The sequence below is a fragment of the Eschrichtius robustus genome, chromosome 7, assembly GCF_028021215.1.
Source record: "Eschrichtius robustus isolate mEscRob2 chromosome 7, mEscRob2.pri, whole genome shotgun sequence".
In the NCBI taxonomy this organism is placed as follows: domain Eukaryota; kingdom Metazoa; phylum Chordata; class Mammalia; order Artiodactyla; family Eschrichtiidae; genus Eschrichtius; species Eschrichtius robustus.
The window spans coordinates 103,635,791-103,656,299 of record NC_090830.1 but is presented as its reverse complement, the minus strand read 5'-3'; the positions used below and the strand labels follow the sequence as shown (position 1 = coordinate 103,656,299).

General features: G+C 35.6%; 1 protein-coding gene across 7 annotated transcripts in view; it reads right to left on the bottom strand.

Annotated features, from left to right (window-relative positions):
* PCGF5 (polycomb group ring finger 5) overlaps positions 1 to 20,509 on the bottom strand; it is a 115,997-nt gene that overhangs the window by 19,937 nt on the left and 75,551 nt on the right. For 6 of the 7 annotated variants that reach the window (XM_068548191.1, XM_068548192.1, XM_068548196.1 and 3 more), the window contains exons 4-7: positions 19,188 to 19,243; positions 19,015 to 19,074; positions 16,401 to 16,549; positions 1,843 to 1,941 (exon numbers count right to left, since the gene is read on the bottom strand). In XM_068548191.1, coding sequence (XP_068404292.1) covers positions 1,843 to 1,941; positions 16,401 to 16,549; positions 19,015 to 19,074; positions 19,188 to 19,243 — 364 coding nt within the window. The remainder of the gene's footprint in view (positions 1 to 1,842; positions 1,942 to 16,400; positions 16,550 to 19,014; positions 19,075 to 19,187; positions 19,244 to 20,509) is intronic. The other variant, XM_068548195.1, reaches the window with a different exon arrangement.

Genomic DNA, 20,509 nt, shown 5'->3' with positions numbered 1-20,509 from the left:
AGATTAAAAGCAAACTGATAGGATTTAATTTAAAGTGTGGAAAGGAGGAAGAAGAATGGCTTTTAAATAATTCTTGTCTGGCTAGAGAGAGACTGGAGTTTTGAACTTTAAGTCTAAAATGAGTATAGTTCCAATTGTACTAGATAAATTATTAGCTAAATTATATTGATTTTTGGATGATTTATGGTGACTTAAATGGACCTCAGAATGTTTTTCAGACACCATTTTATTTTTAAAAGAACAAAGTAGATAGTTTTATTTTCTTTATCTTGCCTGTAAAATAAATTCATAAGCAAAGAGGTAAAGGGACTTACTTAGGATGCAATTTCCAACTAGGTACGCAGCTTCTATTATTGTCATTTGAAAACCAAACCATCCTGCCCCAGTTACCAGTGCTGTTACAGACACTTCAGCTGTTAGGTATTTCATTAAATCATCCCCTTACATGTGGGGCAGCAAAATAAGGGGGGAACAGTAAATATTACTAAAAATCATAGGGAAAGTTCTTTGCATTGGGATAGATAAGATGTCAGTGAATTCAGTTTCTCCCCCTTCCATCCTTTCTATAGAAAAGTCTATAGAGAAATGTATGTAGTAAGTGCCAGCGGTAAGACTCTATGAGAGTAACAGTTCTCTCAGCTGCTCTAACAACTTCCTGAAAACTAGAAAATAACTCAATGAGTCACACTTGAAAGTAAGGAAATAAAACTGCAGGTGGTATTTTGCAAGAAGAGAATAAAGAGCAAAACCAAATTATAAAAACAATTTCATTTTCTATTTCACTGTGTTTATATCTATAAATCTTTTTTTTCTTTTACTTTTATCAAGTACATATGGCTTTAACATTCACAATTTTTTTCCTAGTGTAAAAGTTACTATCTCTGGAAATTTTTTTATAGGACCAAACACATAAGAATTAATTCTTAATCCATAGATTAATTAGTCATCTGCAAGACATTTTAAAATAAGGTCAGGTTCAGAGGTTTCCTCAAAATACAGACTTAATACTTGTCAATGCCTATGTTCAAATCCTGTTTCATTTCTGCTGTGACTGTTCATATGAATACTATTGTATATAAGCCTGAAAAACTATTTTTCCTTTGATGTCTCTGTTTATACAGGAAGCTAGCCTCGATCTTTAGTTGTTTTAGATGCGACTAGTGGAACTCAAAGGGGAGGAAGAGGAAATTCATACAAGTTGCAAGACTGCCGTTTGGGCAGGTGAGAAATGGTAGCCGCATCTCCTTGTAAGGGATAGCCAGAGCTATAGGGTCATAAACATTCTCTAACACTGCACACATTACAAGCTGTACTGTGATCAACGTCAGGGCAACTGACTTCTGTAAGAAACTCGTAGACTACATGTATGCAGATGCAGTATGTTGGTTTTACTTAGGTCTAAGCAAATATCATTTTTGCATGTTATAGAACTAAATGAACATTACAAAATCCCTTTGATAAAAAGACAATGTTTTACATTCTGAAAAAGAAGTCTATAAAGAATTCATTAAAATGGATTGAAAGGTCTCAGATTGAAAAAAAAGACATACCATAAAGCATGCTGGCATTAAAAAAAAAAAAAAAGTATCCATTTAGCTGGGATATTTATTTCAAGAATACTTAATGTTATTTAAATATCTCCTCTAATTATAAAACGTTAAGTTTATTAGTATCATGTTTTAGTCAGGACGTTAAATTCAAAAACACAGATTAAACAAATAGAATATTACATTCCAAAAATTTTTAACATGAAAGTAACCAAAGTTTCCACAAAATTAATTTGTTAGAATTTTACTTCAGATTAGAATTATCAAAATGATCAAGATTAGATTATAAACTTACCTCATAAGAACTTGGAAGTTTTAGTTTTAAACTTAGAAATTTTTTAATAGTTCCCACAGTTACACGTGTAGAACACCGAATGAATTTCTTCATTAAACCCTAAAGGAAATAAAGATTACTAATGAAAATATTTTACCTCGCTTTTAATAACACTACAGGTGTCATTTCCACTATCATTTTGAGTATTTTCAAGATGTATTCTGAAAATGTTTCAATTTACAGCTCTTTAGTACTTGTGAGTAAAAATGTTCCTAATTCTTGGGTACTTAGATGATATTCTTCAAAAATATCATGTACCATCATGTGTACTAGGAAAATCCTTGCAAACATGCAATCTGCATTCCTCTAAACCTTTTGGTAAAGAATACATCATGAGTTTAATTGAAAATAAAGTCACAAAAAGCATATAAAATATTTTGTCACTTTTGAAAGAATTAGGCACATTAAAAAAAACTGTCAAACATAGAAATTTTTTTTTTTTAAAGCAGTGATTTCAAATGGGGCTCTGAGGAGACTTTGGATTCAACAGAGAGAAGCCAGTTAGGCCACAAGATCCCCACCAACTAGAAGTCGTGTAGTATGAACTCTTGGTTGGGGAGAAATATGCCCAGTCAGTGTCTGATGGGCTGTGGCAGTACTTTACTGGAAAAACAATGTTGTATATGCCTTGATTTTTCGCGTTTCGTTAGCAGTACTAATTCATTCATTAAGCCTGAACGTCACTAAAATATAAGAACCAATCTAGAATGGACACCCAAAATGAGTCAAAATGAGGTTGCAGACATGATAAACATGAACCAATTTGTGAAACAAAACTATATTCCCAAACCTTAAAAGTTATCAATACTAAAAACAAAAACAAAACCCAGCAATTGAATTTTTTAAAGGTATAAAGTGTTACTTCTACTTATGTTTAGGAAATTAGGTCAACAATTTGGAGATGTTCTTTAATTCACTAAGTCAAAAAGTAGAACTATCCAGTCAAAATATATTCCTAGCAAAATATATTTCCCAGCCAAGACCAAAAGAAACTAACCTACAAATGACACCTGATCACAATTCACATGGTAAAGTACCCATTAAAAGAAAACAGAAGTTAAAAGTCACATCTAAAGCAAGACGTGTATTCTACCCATTTCAAATGGGAAGACTGACATTCTAGTCAGCATGAAAACAAAGTGATAGATACACACATAGACGTTCTCTCTGTTATCTGCTCACATCATCTCAACCTCGTCAAGGTTTCCTATCGTTTTCTTGCTCTAAACAGCTAATAAATAATTGTTAGCATGTTTCATAGGTCCCAGTTAAGTCAGAGAATAATGTGAGGGTACTGGAAGACCCTTTAAGTGTATTCTTATCCGCGAGGAAGTCTAATGTTGAAAGAACCTGCAGAAATGACCTGGCGTCATTACTTAACAACCTTCTTAAAGTCATTAGTAAGTATAGAGATGTCAGAAGAGCAAAGATTTTAAAAAGTAGGCAAAAGCTTATTTCTGGAATTCATAATCCAATAAGGTTTGACATCGATCGCTAACAAAATTCCATCTTGGATTATTTAATATTTGATTTGTAAGTACTTTGGAAATATATGCATTCTCTCTATAAAAATGTAACTACACCAAATCAACCTTGTTGTTTCCTAGCTAGGTGCACTTGGGAACTGTTGTATAGCTCTCTGAAAAGTAGTTGACATATTTTAAGAGGAGTAATGACAATTAAGGGCAATCAGTAGATGATGATAAGGCAGGTGGGGAGAACCTTAAAGAGATGACCCTAAGAGCAGTGCTTCTTCCCTAACCATTTCATTTCATGACACACATAGGAAATGGAAACATTCATACTACACGCAGAGGGGTTAATAAGGGAGACCCCTGGGGCAGTGGATGTGTAGCCCAGACCCTGCTCTGCTGCCCTGAGGGGATCAACATTTCGGCACACCTGTACATTTGAAGAAGTAATACATGGAAAAGGTTTGGTTTGTGTTTCAAGAATGTTAACTTCCCCTTTCATGGAACAATCCCCTTGCCTTTTAACCTGTCCCTTCTAACTCAGGCCAGAAGAGGAACAGTTCCAAAAAGGCTCCTTTCTGCTTCTAAGGTGGTTACCCTAGAGGCTTTTTTTTTTTAAAGAGCTCCTGACTTTATTTATTTATTTGGCTGTTTTGGGTCTTTGTTTCTATGCGAGGGCTTTCTCTAGTTGTGGCAAGCGGGGGCCACTCTTCATCGCGGTGCGCGGGCCTTTTCACTGTCGTGGCCTCTCTTGTTGCGGGGCACAGGCTCCAGACGCGCAGGCTCAGTAGTTGTGGCTCACGGGCCTAGTCGCTGCGCGGCATGTGGGATCTTCCCAGACCAGGGCTCGAACCCGTGTCACCTGCATTGGCAGGCAGATTCTCAACCACTGCGCCACCAGGGAAGCCCCCCTAGAGGCTTTTTTTTACTCTTCATCCCTTTGTTTTTAGAAGAGTTATAAAGACTAGATCTGAAGTCAGATAGTGGTCCATGTCACAAGTTAGACGGGCTTCCAGTTCTAGGATACACTTCAACAAATTCTAGTTCTTGTGATAATGATTATTGAATTTTTTGTTTTTGTTTTTAAGCCCAAACACCTTACAATGTTTTTTCTCTCGTCTTCAGAATGGTATGGTTAGTATCTCCACCAGCTAACACAATTGTCGAGCTTGACTTTTTTTGACTTCTAAAAAAATTGAAATATAATTCAAACACTACAGAAGTCACCATTTAAAGCACACAATTCAGCAGTTTTTAGTATATTCGTGAGGCTGTGCAACCATTACCACTATTTGGTTCCGGGTCATTTTCATCACCCCCAAAGAAACTCCATACCCACTAGGTGTCACTACTCATTCTTCCCTGTCCCCAGACCCTGACAACTGCTAATCTAACCTTCTCTGTGTATGGAGCTGCCTATTCTGGACATCTCATATAAATGGAATCATACAATATGTGTTTGGCTTCTTTCACTTAGCATAATGTTTTCAAGGTTCATTCATGTTGTACATGTTGTAGCATGTATCAGTATTTAATTCCAGTTTATAGCTGACTAATATTCCAATGGGTAAATTTATCACATTTTATCCATTCATAAGTTGATGGACATCTGGGCTGTTTTCACTGTTTGGCTATTACGAATAATGTTGTTATGAACATTCATGTACAAGATTTTGTGTGAACATATGTTTTCAATTCTCTTGAGCATGTATTCAGGAGTGGAAATGTTGGGTCATATGGTAACTCTGTTAAACTTTTTGAGGAACTGCCAAACTGTTTTTCACAGCAGCTGCAGCACTTCACCTTCCCATCAGTAATGTATAAGGGTTCCAATTTCTCCACATTCTACCTAACATTTATTATTTTCCTTTTTTAAAAATTATAGCCATCCTAGTGGATGTGAAGTGGTACCTCATGGTGATTTTTATTTGCATAGCTCTAATGACTAATGATGTGTAGCATCTTTTAATGTGCTTATTGGCTATGAGACATTTCTCCAAGGAAAATATACAATTCAAATCCCTTGCCCACTTAAAAAAAAAAAAGATTATCTTTTTGTTGTTGACTTGTAAAAGCAGTTTATACATTCTGGATACAAAGGCTTATCATACATGTGATTTGCAAATACTTTCTCCCATTGTGCAGGTTGTCTTTTCACTTTCTTGATAGTGTTCTTTGATGTACAAAAGTTTTTAATTTTGATACTCTAACTTTCTTTTGATGCTTGTCCTGATGGTGTCACGTCTAAGAATCCACTGCAAAATCCAAGGTCATGAAAACTTATCCCCATGTTTTCTTCTAAGAGTTTTATAGTTTCAGCTGTTACATTTAGGTATTTGATCCGTTCCGAATTAATTTTTGTACATAGCATGAGGTAGGGATCCGAGTTCATTTTTTACATGTGGATATTCAGTTCTTCTAGCATCACTGGTTGAAAGATTATTCTTTCTCCTTGAATTAACTTGGCCCCGTGTCGAAAATAAACTCATCATAGATATATGGATTTATTTCTGACTCTCAATTCTGTTTTACTCATTTATATGTCTACGCTTATGCCAGTATCACACCGTCTTGATTACTAGAGCTTTGAAGCAGGTTTTGAAATTGTCCTTCAATGTTTTTGTTCTTTAGAGTGTTTTGACTATTCCAGGTCCCATAAAAGGCAGTTAGAATTGTGGTTAGAATTTTCATTGAATATGAAGAGCAATTTGGGTAGGACTGCCACCTTAGCAATATTAAGTAAGTCTTCTAATTCAGAAACATGGGATGCCCTCCCATTTATTGAGGCCTTCTTAAATTCTTTTGCTGTACTGTAATTTTCAGTACACAAATCTTATTACACCTTTTTTGGTTAAACATATTCCTCCTAAGTATTTTATTCCTTCTGATGCTACTGTAAAATGAAATCACTTTTTTAACTTTCATTTTTGGATTGCACATTTCCCATTTATTCCTAGTTCTTGTATCCTGTAACCTTGCTAAGCTTGTTTTCTAGCTAACATACTTTTTCTGTGGACTCCTAAGGATTTTCTATATACAAGACCATACCATGTGCAAACAGAAATAGTTTTACTTCTTTTCCAGTCTGGATGATTTTAGTTTCTTTTTCTTGTCTTATTACTCTAGCTAGAAACTCTAGCACAATATTGAACAGAATTGGTGAAAGCAGACATCCTTGTCTTATTCCTGATCGAAGGGGAAAAGCTTTCAACATTAACTATGATGATAGCTGTGGGTTTTTTGTAGATACCTTTTTCAGGTTGAGGCAGTTCCCTTCTAGTCATAATCTGTTGAGTGTTTTTACCAAGAAAGAGTACTGGATTTTGTCAAATGCTTTCTCTTCATCTACTGAGATGATTATGTAGTTTTCACACCTTTATTCTAGTAATATGGTATATCACCATTGAACCAACCTTGGTCATGAGGTACAATCCTTTTCATATGTTGCTGGATTCAGTTTGCTAGTATTTTGTTGATTTTTGCATCTGTATTCATGAAGAAAACTGGTCATAATTTTCCTCTCTTCTAAAGTTTTTTTTTTGCAATTTTAATTGTGGTAAAAAACACAGAACACAAAACTTACCGTCTTAACTGTTTTTAAGTGTATACTTGAGCAGTGTTGTGTATACTGACACTGTTGTGAAACAGATCTTCAGAATTTTTTCACTGGGACAAACTGAAAACCTTACACTAACAACTCCTTTTTCCCCCTCCTCCCATCCCCAATAAAAAGCATAATACTGTCTGTGTTTATGTATCTGAATAGATACCTCAAGTGGAATCACATAGTATCTGTCTTTTTGTGATTGGCTTATTTCACTTAGCGTAATGTCCTCAAGTTCATCCATGTTGTAGGACATGACAGGATTTCCTTCCTTTTAAAGGCTGAATAATTAAAGGCTGTATCCACTATATACACCACATTTTGTTATCTGTTGATGGATATGTGGAATGCTTCCACCTCCTTGGCTATTGTGAATAGTGCATCTATGAACATGGGTGTCCAGACTCTGCTTTAAATTCTTTTGCATATATACCCAGAAATGAGATAGTTGGATCATAAGGTAATTGTGTTTAATTTTTGAAGGAATCGCCACATTGTTTTCCATAGGGGTTGCACAATTTACAATTTCACCAGTAGTGCACAAAGGTTCCCATGTCTCTATGTCCTTACTGACCTTTGCTATTTTCTGTTTTGTTTTTGATAGTAGCCATCCTAAAGGGTGATATATTATTGTGGTTTTGGTTTTCATTTCTCTGATAATCAGTGATGTTGACTGAGCATCTTTTCACATGCCTGTTGGCCATTTGTATATCACCTTTGGAGAAATGTCTATTTAACCCCTTTGCCCAATTCTTAATTGGATTATTTATTTTTGTTGTTGAGTTTCAGAGTTCTTTATATATTCTGGATATTAACCCCTAAAGTTATGCAAATGCTGGAGAGGGTGTGGAGAAAAGGGAACCCTCTTGCACTGTTGGGGGGAATGTAAATTGATACAGCCACTATGGAGAACAGTATGGAGGTTCCTTAAAAAACTAAAAATAGAATTACCATATGACCCAGCAATCCCACTACTGGGCATACACCCAGAGAAAACCATAATTCAAAAAGACACATGCACCCCAATGTTCATTGCAGCACTATTTACAATAGCCAGGTCATGGAAGCAACCTAAATGCCCATCGACAGACTAATGGATAAAGAAGATGTGGTACATACATGCAATGGAATATTACTCAGCCATAAAAAAGGAACGTAACTGGGTCATTTGTAGAGACGTGGAGGGACCTAGAGACTGTCATACAGAGTGAAGTAACTCAGAAAGAGAAAAACAAATACCGTATATTAACACATATAGGTGGAGTCTAGAAAAATGGTACAGATGAACCGGTTTGCAAGGCAGAAATAGAGACACAGATGTAGAGAATAAACATATGGACACCAAGGGGGGGAAGTGGCGGGGGGGTTGTTGGTGGTGGTGGGATGAATTGGGAGACTGGGATTGACATGTATACACTAATATGTATAAACTAGATAACTAATAAGAACCTGCTGTATAAAAAAAATAAAATTAAAAAAAAAGGAAGTCTAAAGAAAACAAAACAAAAAAACCCCTAAAGTTATGATTCGCAAATATTTTCTCCCATTTTGTAGGTTGTCTTTTCACTCTCTTGATTGTGTCTTTTGATGCACAGAAGTTGTGATGTCTTTGGTTTTGGTATCAGGGTAATAATTGGCCTATAGAATGAGTTGGGAAGTATTCCTCTTCTATCTTTTGGAAGAGTTTATGAAAGACTGGTGTTAATTCTTACTTAAACATTTGAGATTTGCTTTGCGGGAACATTTTTCTTTTTAAATTACTAATTTCATCTCTTTGCTTGTTATAGGTCTTCAGATTTTAATATTTCTTCCTGAGTCAGTTTTGGTAGTTTGTGTTTTTCTAGGAATTTTCCATTTCATCTAGGTTATCTGATTTGTTGGCATACTATTTTTCATAGCATTCCCTTATAATCCTTTCTATTTCTGTAAGGTTGCTAGTAATATCCCTTCTTTCATTCCTGATTTTATTAAGTTGAGTCCTCTTTCTTTCTCTGTCTAGTAAAAGATTTGCCAATTTTCATCTTCTCAAAGAACAAATATTTGGTTTCATTAACTTTCTTTGCTGCTTTTCTATTCTCTTTCATTTTTCGCCAATCAAATCTTTTAATTAATTGCTTTCTTCTGCTTCCTTTTAGTTTTTCCTTTTTCTAGTTTCTTAAGATAGAAGACTAGGTTATTAATCTGAGCTCTTCCTTCTGTTTTAATGTAGGTGTTCGTAAGTATAAATTTCCCTCTAAACACTGCTTTCGCCACATCCCATTAGTTTTGGCATGTTGTGCTTTCATTTTCATACACCTCAAAGTATTTTCTAATTTCCCTTGTGATTTCTTCTTTCACACATTGTTTATTTAGGAATCTGTTGCTTAATTTCCACACACTTGTGAATTTTGACAAATTTCCTCCTCTTATTGATTTCTAATTTCATTCCATTGTGGTTGGACAATATACTTTGTATGATTTCAATCCTTTTAAGTCTATTGAAACTTCTTCTGTAGCCTAACATAAGGTCTATCCTGAAGAATGTTCTATATGAGCTTGAAAAGAATGTGTATCCTGCTGTTGTTGAGTACAGCAGTCTAGAGATGTCTATTAGGTCTAGTTAATTTTGGTGCTGTTCAAATCCTCTATTTCCTTATTGACTTTTTTTTTCTAGTTGTTCTATCCATTATTAAAAGTGTGGTATTGAAGTCCATCATTGAAAGTGGTATTATTGTTGAATTGTCTATTTTTCCCTTCAATTCTGTCAGTTTTTGCTTCATATATTTTGGGGCTCTGTTGTTAGGTGCATTTATAACTGCTATATTTCTTTGATGGATGAACACTTTTATCATTATAAAAGGCCCATCTTTGTTTCTGATAATTTTTGTCTGAAAGTCTATTGCCATTCCTGCTCTTTTGGTTACTGTTTGCATGGTATTTTTCCATTCCCCTCCTTTCAACCCATTTGTGTCTTTGAATCTAAGCTATGTCTCTTGCAGACAACATAGAGTTGTATCATGTATTTTTAATGCAGTCTGCCAATACTTGCCTTTAACTGGAGAGTTTAATCCATTTCAAGATATTTACTGTTAGGGTAGGATTTATATCTGCCATTTAAAAAATTTGTTTTCTGTTGTATCTTAGGTCTTTTTGTTCCTCTGTTTCTCAATTACTGTTTTATCTTGTGTTGAAATGATATACTACAAAATGCCTCTTTAACTGCCTTGTCATTTCTTTTACTATGTATTTTCAAGTGACTTTCTTTGTGATTTCCCTGAAGATTACAACTGACATCTAAATTTATAGCAGTCTAACTTTGGAATAATACTATATTAATTCCAATAGCATAGAAAAATTTGCTCCTATGTAGCTGCTTCCCACCCCCCCAGCCCCCTGCTGTTACTGTCTCAAATTACATCTTTATACTTAGTGTGCCCATTAACATAAATTTAGAGTTACTGCTTTATGCAGTCATCTTTTAAATCAGATAGGAGAAAAAAAGTTTACACACCAAACATACTTTACTTTTGTCTTTTATATTTACCTGTACAGTTACCTTTACTAGTGGTCTCTATTTATTAATGCGGATTTGAGTACTGTCTAAGTGTCCTTTTGTTTAAGCCTGAAGGACGCCCTTCATTATTTGCAGAGAAGGTCTGGGTAGTGACACAGTCTCTCAGTTTTTGTTTACCTGGCAGTATTTTAAATTCTCCTTCCTTTTAGAAGGATATAAATTTTTGATGGACATAGAATCCTTGGTTGACAGGTTTTTTTCTTTCAGCACTTTGCATATGTCATCCTACTGCCTTCTGGCCTTTATAGCTTCCGATGAGAAATCAGCTACTTACCTTATTGAACATCCCTTGTAACTGATGAGTCACTTCTTTATTGTTGCTTTCAAGATTTTCTGTCTTTTAACAGTTTGATTATGATGAGTCTAGCTATGAATTTCTTTGAGTTTATCATATCTGGAGTTTGTTGAGCTTCTGGGATGTTTAATGTTTTTCATCAAATTTGGGAAGCTTTGGGCCAAAAACTTCAAATATACTTTCTGTCCTTTTCTCTTCTTCTTTGGGGACTTCCATTATGTGTATGTTGGTAAGTCTGATGCTATCCTACAGGTCTCTGAGTATCCGCTCATTTTTCTTCATTACTTTTCTTTCTGTTCCTCAAACTGAGTAATCTCAATCTATCTTCAAGTTTTAGGGTTCATCTCCTATGACTCAAATCTGCCACTGAACCTCTTCAGTTAATTTTTCATTTCAGTTATTGCACTTTTCAACTCCAGAACATTTTAAAAAATAATTTTTTTTTTTTTAATTTCTATCTTTTAATTAATATTCTCTAGTTGGTGAGATTGTTCTTGTACTTTCATGTAGATGTTTAGGTATAATTTCTTTTAGTTCTTTGTACATTAAAAAAAATTTTTTTTATTGGAGTATAGTTGATTTACAGTGTTGTTAGTTTCAGCTGTACAGCAAAGTGAATCAGTTATACATATACAAATATCCATTCTTTGAGCTATACAGTAGGTTCTTATTAGCTATCTATTTTGTATATATTAGTGTGTATTTGTTAATCCTAATTTCCTAATTTATCTGCTCCCCCTCCCTTCACCTTTGGTAACCAGAAGTTTGTTTTTTACATCTGTGACTCTACTTCTGTTTTGTAAATAAGTTCATTTGTACCATTTTTTTAGATTTCACATGTAAGTGATATCATATGATATTTGTCTTTCTCTGACTTACTTCACTTAGCATGGTAATCTCTAGGTCCATCCGTGTTGCTGCAAATGGCATTATTTTGTGCTTTTTTTATGGCTGAGTAATATTCCATTGTATATACGTACCACATCTTCTTTATCCATTCCCCTGCTGATGGACATTTAATTTGCTTTGATGTCTTGGCTATTGTAAACAGGGCTGCGATGAACAATAGGGTGCATGTATCTTTTCAAATTACAGTACTCTCCAGATATATGTACCAATTTACATCCCCACCAACAGTGCAAGAGCGTTCCCTTTTCTCCACACCCTCTCTAGCATTTATTGTTTGTAGATTCTTTGATGATGGCCATTCTGACTGGTGTGAGGTGATACCTCATTGTAGTTTTGATATGCATTTCTCTAATAATTAGTGACGTTGAGCATCTTTTCAGGTGCTTTTTGGCCATCTGTATGTCTTTTTTGGAGAAATGTCTGTTTAGATCTTTCACCCATTTTTTGATTGGGTCATTTTTTTTTTGATATTGAGCCGCATGAGCCGTTTGGGTATCTTGGAGATTAATCCGTTGTCAGTTGCAAATATTTTCTCCCGTTCTGTGGGTTGTCTTTTCGTTTTGTTTATGGTTTCCTCTGCTGTGCAAAAGCTTTTCAGTTTAATTAGGTCCCATTTGTTTATTTTTGTTTTTATTTTCATTACTCTAGGAGGTGAATCAAAAAAGATATTGCTGTGATTTACGTCAGAGTGTTCTGCCTATGTTTTCCTCTAAGAGTTTTATAGTATTTGGCCTTACATTTAGGTCTTTAATCCATTTTGAGTTTGTTTTTGTGTATGGTGTTAGGGAGTGTTCTAATTTCATTTTTTAACATGTAGCTTTCCAGTTTTCCCAGCACCACTTATTGACGAGACTGTCTTTTCTCCATTGTATATCTTGCCTCCTTTGTCACAGGTTAGTTGACCCTAGGTATGTGGGTTTATCTCTGGACTTCTATCCTGTTCTGTTTCTGTTCTGTCTGTATTTCTGTTTTTGTGCCAGTATCATACTGTTTTGATTACTGTAGTCCTTGCACATATTTTAAATGGATGATTTTAAAATGTATATTTAGTCAAGTTCAGTGTCTGGGCATCTTCAGGGACATTTTCTATTGACCGCTTCTTTTCCTATATATGGGCTATACTTTCTTGTTTCTATCTGTCTCATAATATTTTGTTGAAAACTGAACATTTTAAATAATGTGGTAACACTGGAAATCAAATTCCTGCCTGCTCCTCAGGGATTGCTGTTGTGGCTTTTTCTTGTTTCTCATTGTTTAACAACTCTCCTAAACTAATTCTGTAAAGCCTGTATTCTTTACAGTATGCGGCCACTGAAGTTTCTACCTAGTGGTCAGCTAACAACTGAACAGAGATTTCCTTATACACCTGGACCCAGTTAAGTCTCCTGGTCTTTGCTGAGGGACTCTGTATGAGTTTTGGGGCACACCTCCAACACTCAACCAGGTTGTTGACAACTCTGCCTAAGTCTTCACTTCCTGCTTGTGCAGAGCCTCCAGGTCAGCCGAAGGTGACAGTTTAGGGCCTACTACTTGACTCTGAAAGTTTTTGCCAGCTTTTTCACTGCTTTTATGGAGGAGCAAATTTTTGGCAGTCCTTACCCTACTATTTTCATTACCTTCTTGCTCTTGACTTTTGAACTGAAGTAGGTATACTGTATAAACAATACATGCAACTACTACACCACCACATTTGAGAATCTCATCCTACTACAGCAGAATGAGATGGTTGAGAAGGCTATAAAGGAATGCAGGCATAATAACTTCTCTGTCTTTAAGCAGTATATAATCCAGTTTCAAGGACAAAACACACACCAAAAAAGAGAAAAGACAGTATCAGTGCCTGGTACCTTTAGGAACACAATAAATGCTGATTTAATAAATAAATGCAAGTCTTACAGAATTTCAGAAGGGATTCACTAAGGTGGAAAAAACATCACAAAAAATAGAGGTCTCTTGGGTCTTGACAGAAGTCTAGGACAATGGTGAGAAGAGGGAAGAACATGCCAAAAAGGAAGGATTATTCAAAGCTTTAGAGGGTTTTAAATATTCTTAATACAAGCCTTTATATATTCTGGATGCAAATCCTTTGTCAAATATGGGTGCCAACTTTTATGTTGGTATTCACATATAAATGACAATAATCCTGTGTCTTGAGACAGATTCACTGATGGGAATAATGGGAGATAAACTCGTCAAGATAGGGGTTAGTGAAAGAGCTTGAAGGAGTAACAAGGCTTGAAGTATTAACAAGGAGTTAATACTTGATTCTAGAATGTGGCAAACTATGGCCATGGCCCTCAAGCCAAATCTGGCTGTTTTCGTAAGTAAAGTTTAATTGGAACACAGCCAAGCCAGTTTGTCCACTATTGTCTATGGCTGCTTTAGTGCTAAAATAAGCAAGCTGAGTAGTTGCAACAAAGCCCATATGGCCCACAGAGCCCAAAGTACTTACTACTTGACCCTGATAGTGGCCATGAGTGCTTGCACACACTCAGGCTGAAGCCTCAGCCCTGGATAATAAAAGAAATTAAGGATACAGGAAACAGTTCAGACTACTTTCAAAAATCTAGATATAAGGTGAGCAGCAGTGGACTGAGGGGAATTTTGCAGGACTTATGACTGGTTGAAGGGGAAGGGTAGAAGGTCAAAAACGTCCAAGATTTTGAATTTCTATGATTGGTTGAAAGATAGTAGTGAACCAAATGTAAAATAGATAGATAGCTAGTGGGAAGCAGCTGCATAGCACAGGGAGATCAGCTTGGTGCTTTGTGACCACCTAGAGGGGTGGGATAGGGAGGGGATATGGGGATATACGTATACACATAGTTGATTCACTTTGTTATACAGCAGAAACTAACACACCACTGTAAAGCAATTATACTCCAATAAAGGTGTTAAATGAAAATAAATAAATAAATAAATAAAACTTAAAAAAGAAAAAAAAAGATGGTAGTGATAATTGAAACAGCATGTTTGGAGTAAAGTTAGGTGGAAGTACAGTATAACGAATTTGTCTTTAAACATGTTAAGTTTTACGTATTAGTGAAACTCCCAACTAGGATACTGAAAGTAGTTAGAGATATAATACTTCAACTTGGGAGTGATGGCAGGTTTGGAAAGGGGCATTTAAAAGTTCTTTGAATAGCTGAAAACACAAAAAATAGAAGTGACCTCCTAGGATGACTGTAGAGAAAGAATAATTGAGTGGAGGACTAGGTATTAGCTATAGTCACATATATAAAGCAGACGACAGGAAGAAGTAGTCAGTGCAGACAGTATAGGAGTGGCCAGAGAGAAAAGGTGAGAATTGGGGTAGCACAGTATATGTCATGTAGGCTGTAAAAGTTGTTTTAAGAATGAAGGCACAAGGATGGAGAAAAGTCTATAAAGGAAAGAGTGAAAAGATAAAAAGTCAACTGGAATGGCAAAGCGTCCAAGATGCCAAAAAGAATATCAAGGGCAAAGGGTAGTTAATTTTTCAGATGGATTTCTAAAATGCAATGTTTTATAACTGTCATACTAGAAATCCTGCAGAGAAGTAGACTTCACATTTATTTATGAAGAGATATTCCACCTTTCTATTGACTTAATTTTCACTACAAGATAATAACTCATGTACTAGAGAGCTAAAGGATGATCATAATCTCTATTAAGAAAAACATCTGCAAAAGAGGATTACAGAAATGACTGGGAATAAGAGAGAAATGTAAAGTTATTAAAAATTGATGAAAAGACTGACAAAAAGGAAAGGGTGCTGCACCAGGGCATAAAAGCCAATAGAGAAGCCTGGAAGGATAAATAGGTACAGTGGCCACTTCTCTAAATACTGCTGTACTCTATTACATGCCTTGTCCAACCAACCTCTCTTAACTAAATCAATTATCTTATTGTATTATAACTGTTTGTATGTGTAAGACCCAACCAAAAGTCCTTGAGTGAAAATACTTATTATTTACATCTTCACTGACTAATATCCACATAGTGGATAAATATTCATTGAATCACTATGCTAACACATATTTCTTTTTGCAAGATGCTGGGAAAACTTAATCAGAGTTGAAAAATTTTGTTTTTAACTTCCTAACAGGAAAATTTCATTAAATGTTATTAGTAAAAAATTCAACTCACTGGCCTACAGATCACACAGAGGAAGTAAAGGAGAAGTTCACAGGTACTTTATGACATCCATCAAAACCAATTATGTTGTTCATAAAATGTATTAGCCATGACATGGATAGTTTTTTTGAATTGCAAATAAAAACAGAGAAACAAAACAGAAAATCAGAAGAGGATGAATAAAAGGTTGAAGATGCTTCCCAACATGAAATGATCTGAGTCTGAGCTGGTGACTACACTTAAAAAGGGAAAAACAGTGTATATGAACTCCCAACAAAGGTATAAAAGGAGGTTGAAAGAGAAATACAAGCGTGATTCTCCTCATTGGCCACTAGGTGGTGGCAGTGACCCAGGACGGTTCAGTTGTGAGGTTTAGAAATCAGGAGCCTGAAGTAAGCAACTGCTTGGCTATTTGCAGGTAAGAGACTGTCGGAGGATGACATTCTATTTGTTTATGTTAATAAAAATTTGAAAGCAAACATTCTGAAACAGTAGGAAAATTCATCAACAAGTTATGAAAGGTTTACTATAAAATGATAATGAAAAAAACAACTGTACTTGTCCACTCACCTTTACTACATTGTCCCCTGATTGTCCATTATTTCGTAAACAATCTAGACATATAGCAATTTGTGGGTCACTTCTGTGATAGTCTTTATCATCTTGATTTTCATCACCTTCTTCATCTACTTTAGGTTTGTCAACTTTTGAAGTATCATCTGTATAATTTAAATAAAGCTAAGTTAACTCAGTTGATTTTATAGTTAAGCAACAATACACTAACCATGAAAACAAAAATAAACTTTAAAAAACATTTCTTAACAGTTTTTGATGAAGAATAACTGAAACTTTTAGTACCTTTAAATGTCCCAACCACTCAACAATGGAAATATTTTAAAAAAACCATCAGTGACTTATGAACATAGCTTACGACTTCTAGGCTCACTGGGACATCCAAATGAAAGATTCAGGACTAGCTATATTTGGTCACAAAAATGACTGCCATTAGTGATGAGACCACTTACAAATTGATAAGATATAAAAATACTTCCAAATTCTATATATATTCAAAATTTAAAACCAAGTACTCTTTTCAAACTAAAATATTCTCTAAGTTCTCAAAATTTCAAATTATTATTCATAAAATTAGCTAGTGAAATAAGTAGAATGAATTAGCTTTTTTTTTTAACATGTATGTAACTGTGACATTAAAACACCATCAAAGAAATCTGAGTAGCATATTATAAACAAATGTATTTAACCTATGAAATACCAGAAGGCTACATATAATGCAACTATATATGTTGATTCATTCATTTACTGAGTGCCTTTAACTCTGTTAAGACTAAGCCTGAGGAAACAATATTGAAGCTGTAGTGTTATCATCCTCACCCTCACCGTGTCAGAGTATTTAGAAGGAGGTACAGGCAAGTAAAGAAAACAGACGGAGAAGTCGATAAGGACTTTGATATAAGAGGTAAGATAGACCAGGTGGGCACATATAACAAGAGTTCATAAACCCAAACTCTGGGGTGAAGCAGAGATTCAGGGGAGATTTCCAGATAAAATGTCTGTAAGCTGAAACTTGAAAGAATTAGTCAGCCAAGCATTACAGTATAGAAAATCCCAGGGAAAAAAAAGACCACTTAGCTCCTCTTTAATGACTGTAGTAAAAGCATTACAGATGTATCATACAGGGCAGGTGGGTTCTCTCTTCTGCCTTTTTATATAGAACCCACATAGACAGGAGCTGCCTTCTATGAACCAAGATCCAGCTCCAAGAAAAGGTCCAAATTCTTCACCCAAACTAAAGACCAAATATGATAAAATACTTTAAAAAGGCAGAAATATGGGAAAGGGAGATAAACACAAAGTAGGCTACAGTCCTTCGCTAGTTCATCTGTAAGACACACAGTCATGGACTAACCCGACCACATAGCTTCTGATGACAAGCCCTGGCTCCTGTCCTCTTGAAAAAGTAGTCAAAAACTGGAACATTCAGTCAATTTTTACCTATATTTTTAGTATAGAACTACTGTCTAAATTGCAATTTACACTTGGGTAAAACAAGCCTTTAGTTAAGTCATTTTTTGCCAGGCTTGGCTTCTTTGCCCATTTCGGTGTTTTGATTATAGATTAAAAATAATCCCTTGCTACCTCACTCCAATCATTCAAAACTATTCTCAAACCTCCCCTGCTATAGGAAGCCAGCCCTGCACAGTTAAGTTGAACTAAAAAAACTCTGATCCCCATTTTACATATGAAGAGAGAAAGCCATTTTAATGATATGTAATTGACAATACTGTGAATCTTAAGGAAAAACCAGTGATGGAAGACTGAGCTCACAAGTGAGCCTATAAAAACAGACATACATCCTTGAAAGATTTCAGTGGTATTTTTAGGCCATCTTGAAACAAACCTCATATTTAATGTCAATAGGAAAGGATACTACTTCCTTATAATTTCAGGTATGTTGTACTTTTTTTTCTTTTGTGTGAATTATATACATACTAAAAACATTACTCTGCCCAGTAATGTTTGCCACTTTCCTTATTTATTAAAAATTACTGATTTCTGGGTCTCCTGGGACCCAAAAGGGAAATTTGGTCACTTAGCACAGGTGATGGGGAAAATTCCCGTAAGTGCCTAGAAATATTTTTCAAATCTTAGGATATATAAATTTGCATCATCTGAGCTCTACCTATGAAAAGTTCATTCCAGATTATCAGAGCATAGCAAGATCCTCTGACCTGGCTCTCAGCTACATCCCAGTTCCCTCTCCTATTAAACATACAAAATAAAATAAAACAGCAAACGCCTCATTGTTTAGTTGCAGGCTATGGCTATTTCTTACTTCAGTCTCCTTTAGCTCTCCAGCTAATATTGCTATAATCAGCGGTCACTTTTCTGTTTTATCTCCTTTTTCTCTTCCCAATTTCCTCAATTTCCAATTACCTTCAACTGGACTGACTCCAGATTTACATGCATTTATATAAAAATCTCATGATTCTATATAAAAAGTTCATAATCAGAGAAAGGTTCAGAATATAAAGGGGTACATGAATTGTACCCCTTGTACAGGAGAAACTTGAGCTTGAAGAGAGAGATTAGTTCACCACAGCTACAAAAAGCTGACCCATTTGAGAGATTCCATCAGATATAGAAGTAAAAAAAAAAAAATCACCTTGTCCATTTTCTTGAGGCTTGTTTTTCTTCCAAAATTCAGACTCACGCTCAAGTTCTTCTAATTTAAAAGAAAAAATTATAAAAGTAATAGAAACACAATCATGAAGTCTTTAACAGAAATGGTGATTTCACAAAACACAAAACTCTGCAAGAACCCAAAGAGCAACTTACGTTCTCGTAGTCCAGGGACCAACTTAAATATAATTTCCTCTAATGTGTTATCCAACCTTCCAAAGAGGAAAAAAGAGAATATACAAACAATGAAGACATCAAAATCCAATAGGTAAACCATTTAAGATCTGCATCTCACATATACTACAAAATATAGAACATACACAGTTTTGGCACAAGTACCACACCCAACTGCTCTTCGAGTGGAGCACACCTATTTCCAGCCTGTCCCGGTGGAACACAGATTACAAAAATGGTCCCGTCCCCAGCTCTCTCTACAATCTTGCCCCTCTGAACAGGACTTTGATAAAGGAATGGAGTCTATTTCTCCACTCTGAGAATATGGGCCAGCCCTGAAACGTGCTCGGGCCAAAAGGATGTGGCACAAGTGACACTGCTTAGCTCTGAGCGCAAGCCTTATGAGGCATATCACGTGCTTTGGTGTGTTTTCTTAGAATCCTGTCACCATTAGAACAAGTCTGGAGGACGTGACACTATGTCCAAGGAGCCAAGCTGCCCTGCTGAGGCCATCTCACACTAGGTCATGGACAGCCCAACCCAACAGGACAGAACCCAGGCTAGGATAAGCAGAGCAGCGACTGACCAGCCTCTGACTGCAGTCACCTGAGCGAGCCCAGCCAAGACCAGCAGACCCACCTGGATCTGTGAACCACACAGAACTGTGAGGAATAATAAATGCTTTTACTGTTGTGTTCAGCATGAAATTTAGGGGTGGTTTGTTATACAGCAAAAGCTGATGCAGCCAGCTATTGCTTTCAAAATCTCTACCACAACTCTGGCTCTTTCCTATGAAAGAAATAATCTCCAGTCTTCTCTTCTGAGAAATTTAGACCATTTTTCCTAGATAAAAACCGTAAATATTTATCTCGACATTTTTCTCGTCTCCTTTTCCTGCTGTATCTGAGCATAACTCTTCCTTTCCATGGCTGTCATTTCTTTATCTTGTCCTCCTGAAACACCCTTTCCGCTCATCTCCGTCACCCTGCTCAGCTGCATTACTCTCCTCCAACTGAAAACACGGATACGTTTCTCACATCTACAAAACCCCCAAACCTTGGCTTAACCTATTGTCTTTTCAAGCTGTTAGCAGATACGCAACCTCTTCTTCCAACTGGAAAAACTATGAAATCACAGTTGACATTATTTCTGTCACGTATTTTTGCTTCTTTTACTCGACTGAACTCCTCAAATCATCCATAACTTCCATAATGAATAGATTTAAAATTTTTTTGAGAGCTAAAATTTAAAAAATCTTAATTACTTTTAAAGTCATTTTTCTCCTCATTGCTCTGCAGCAGTTT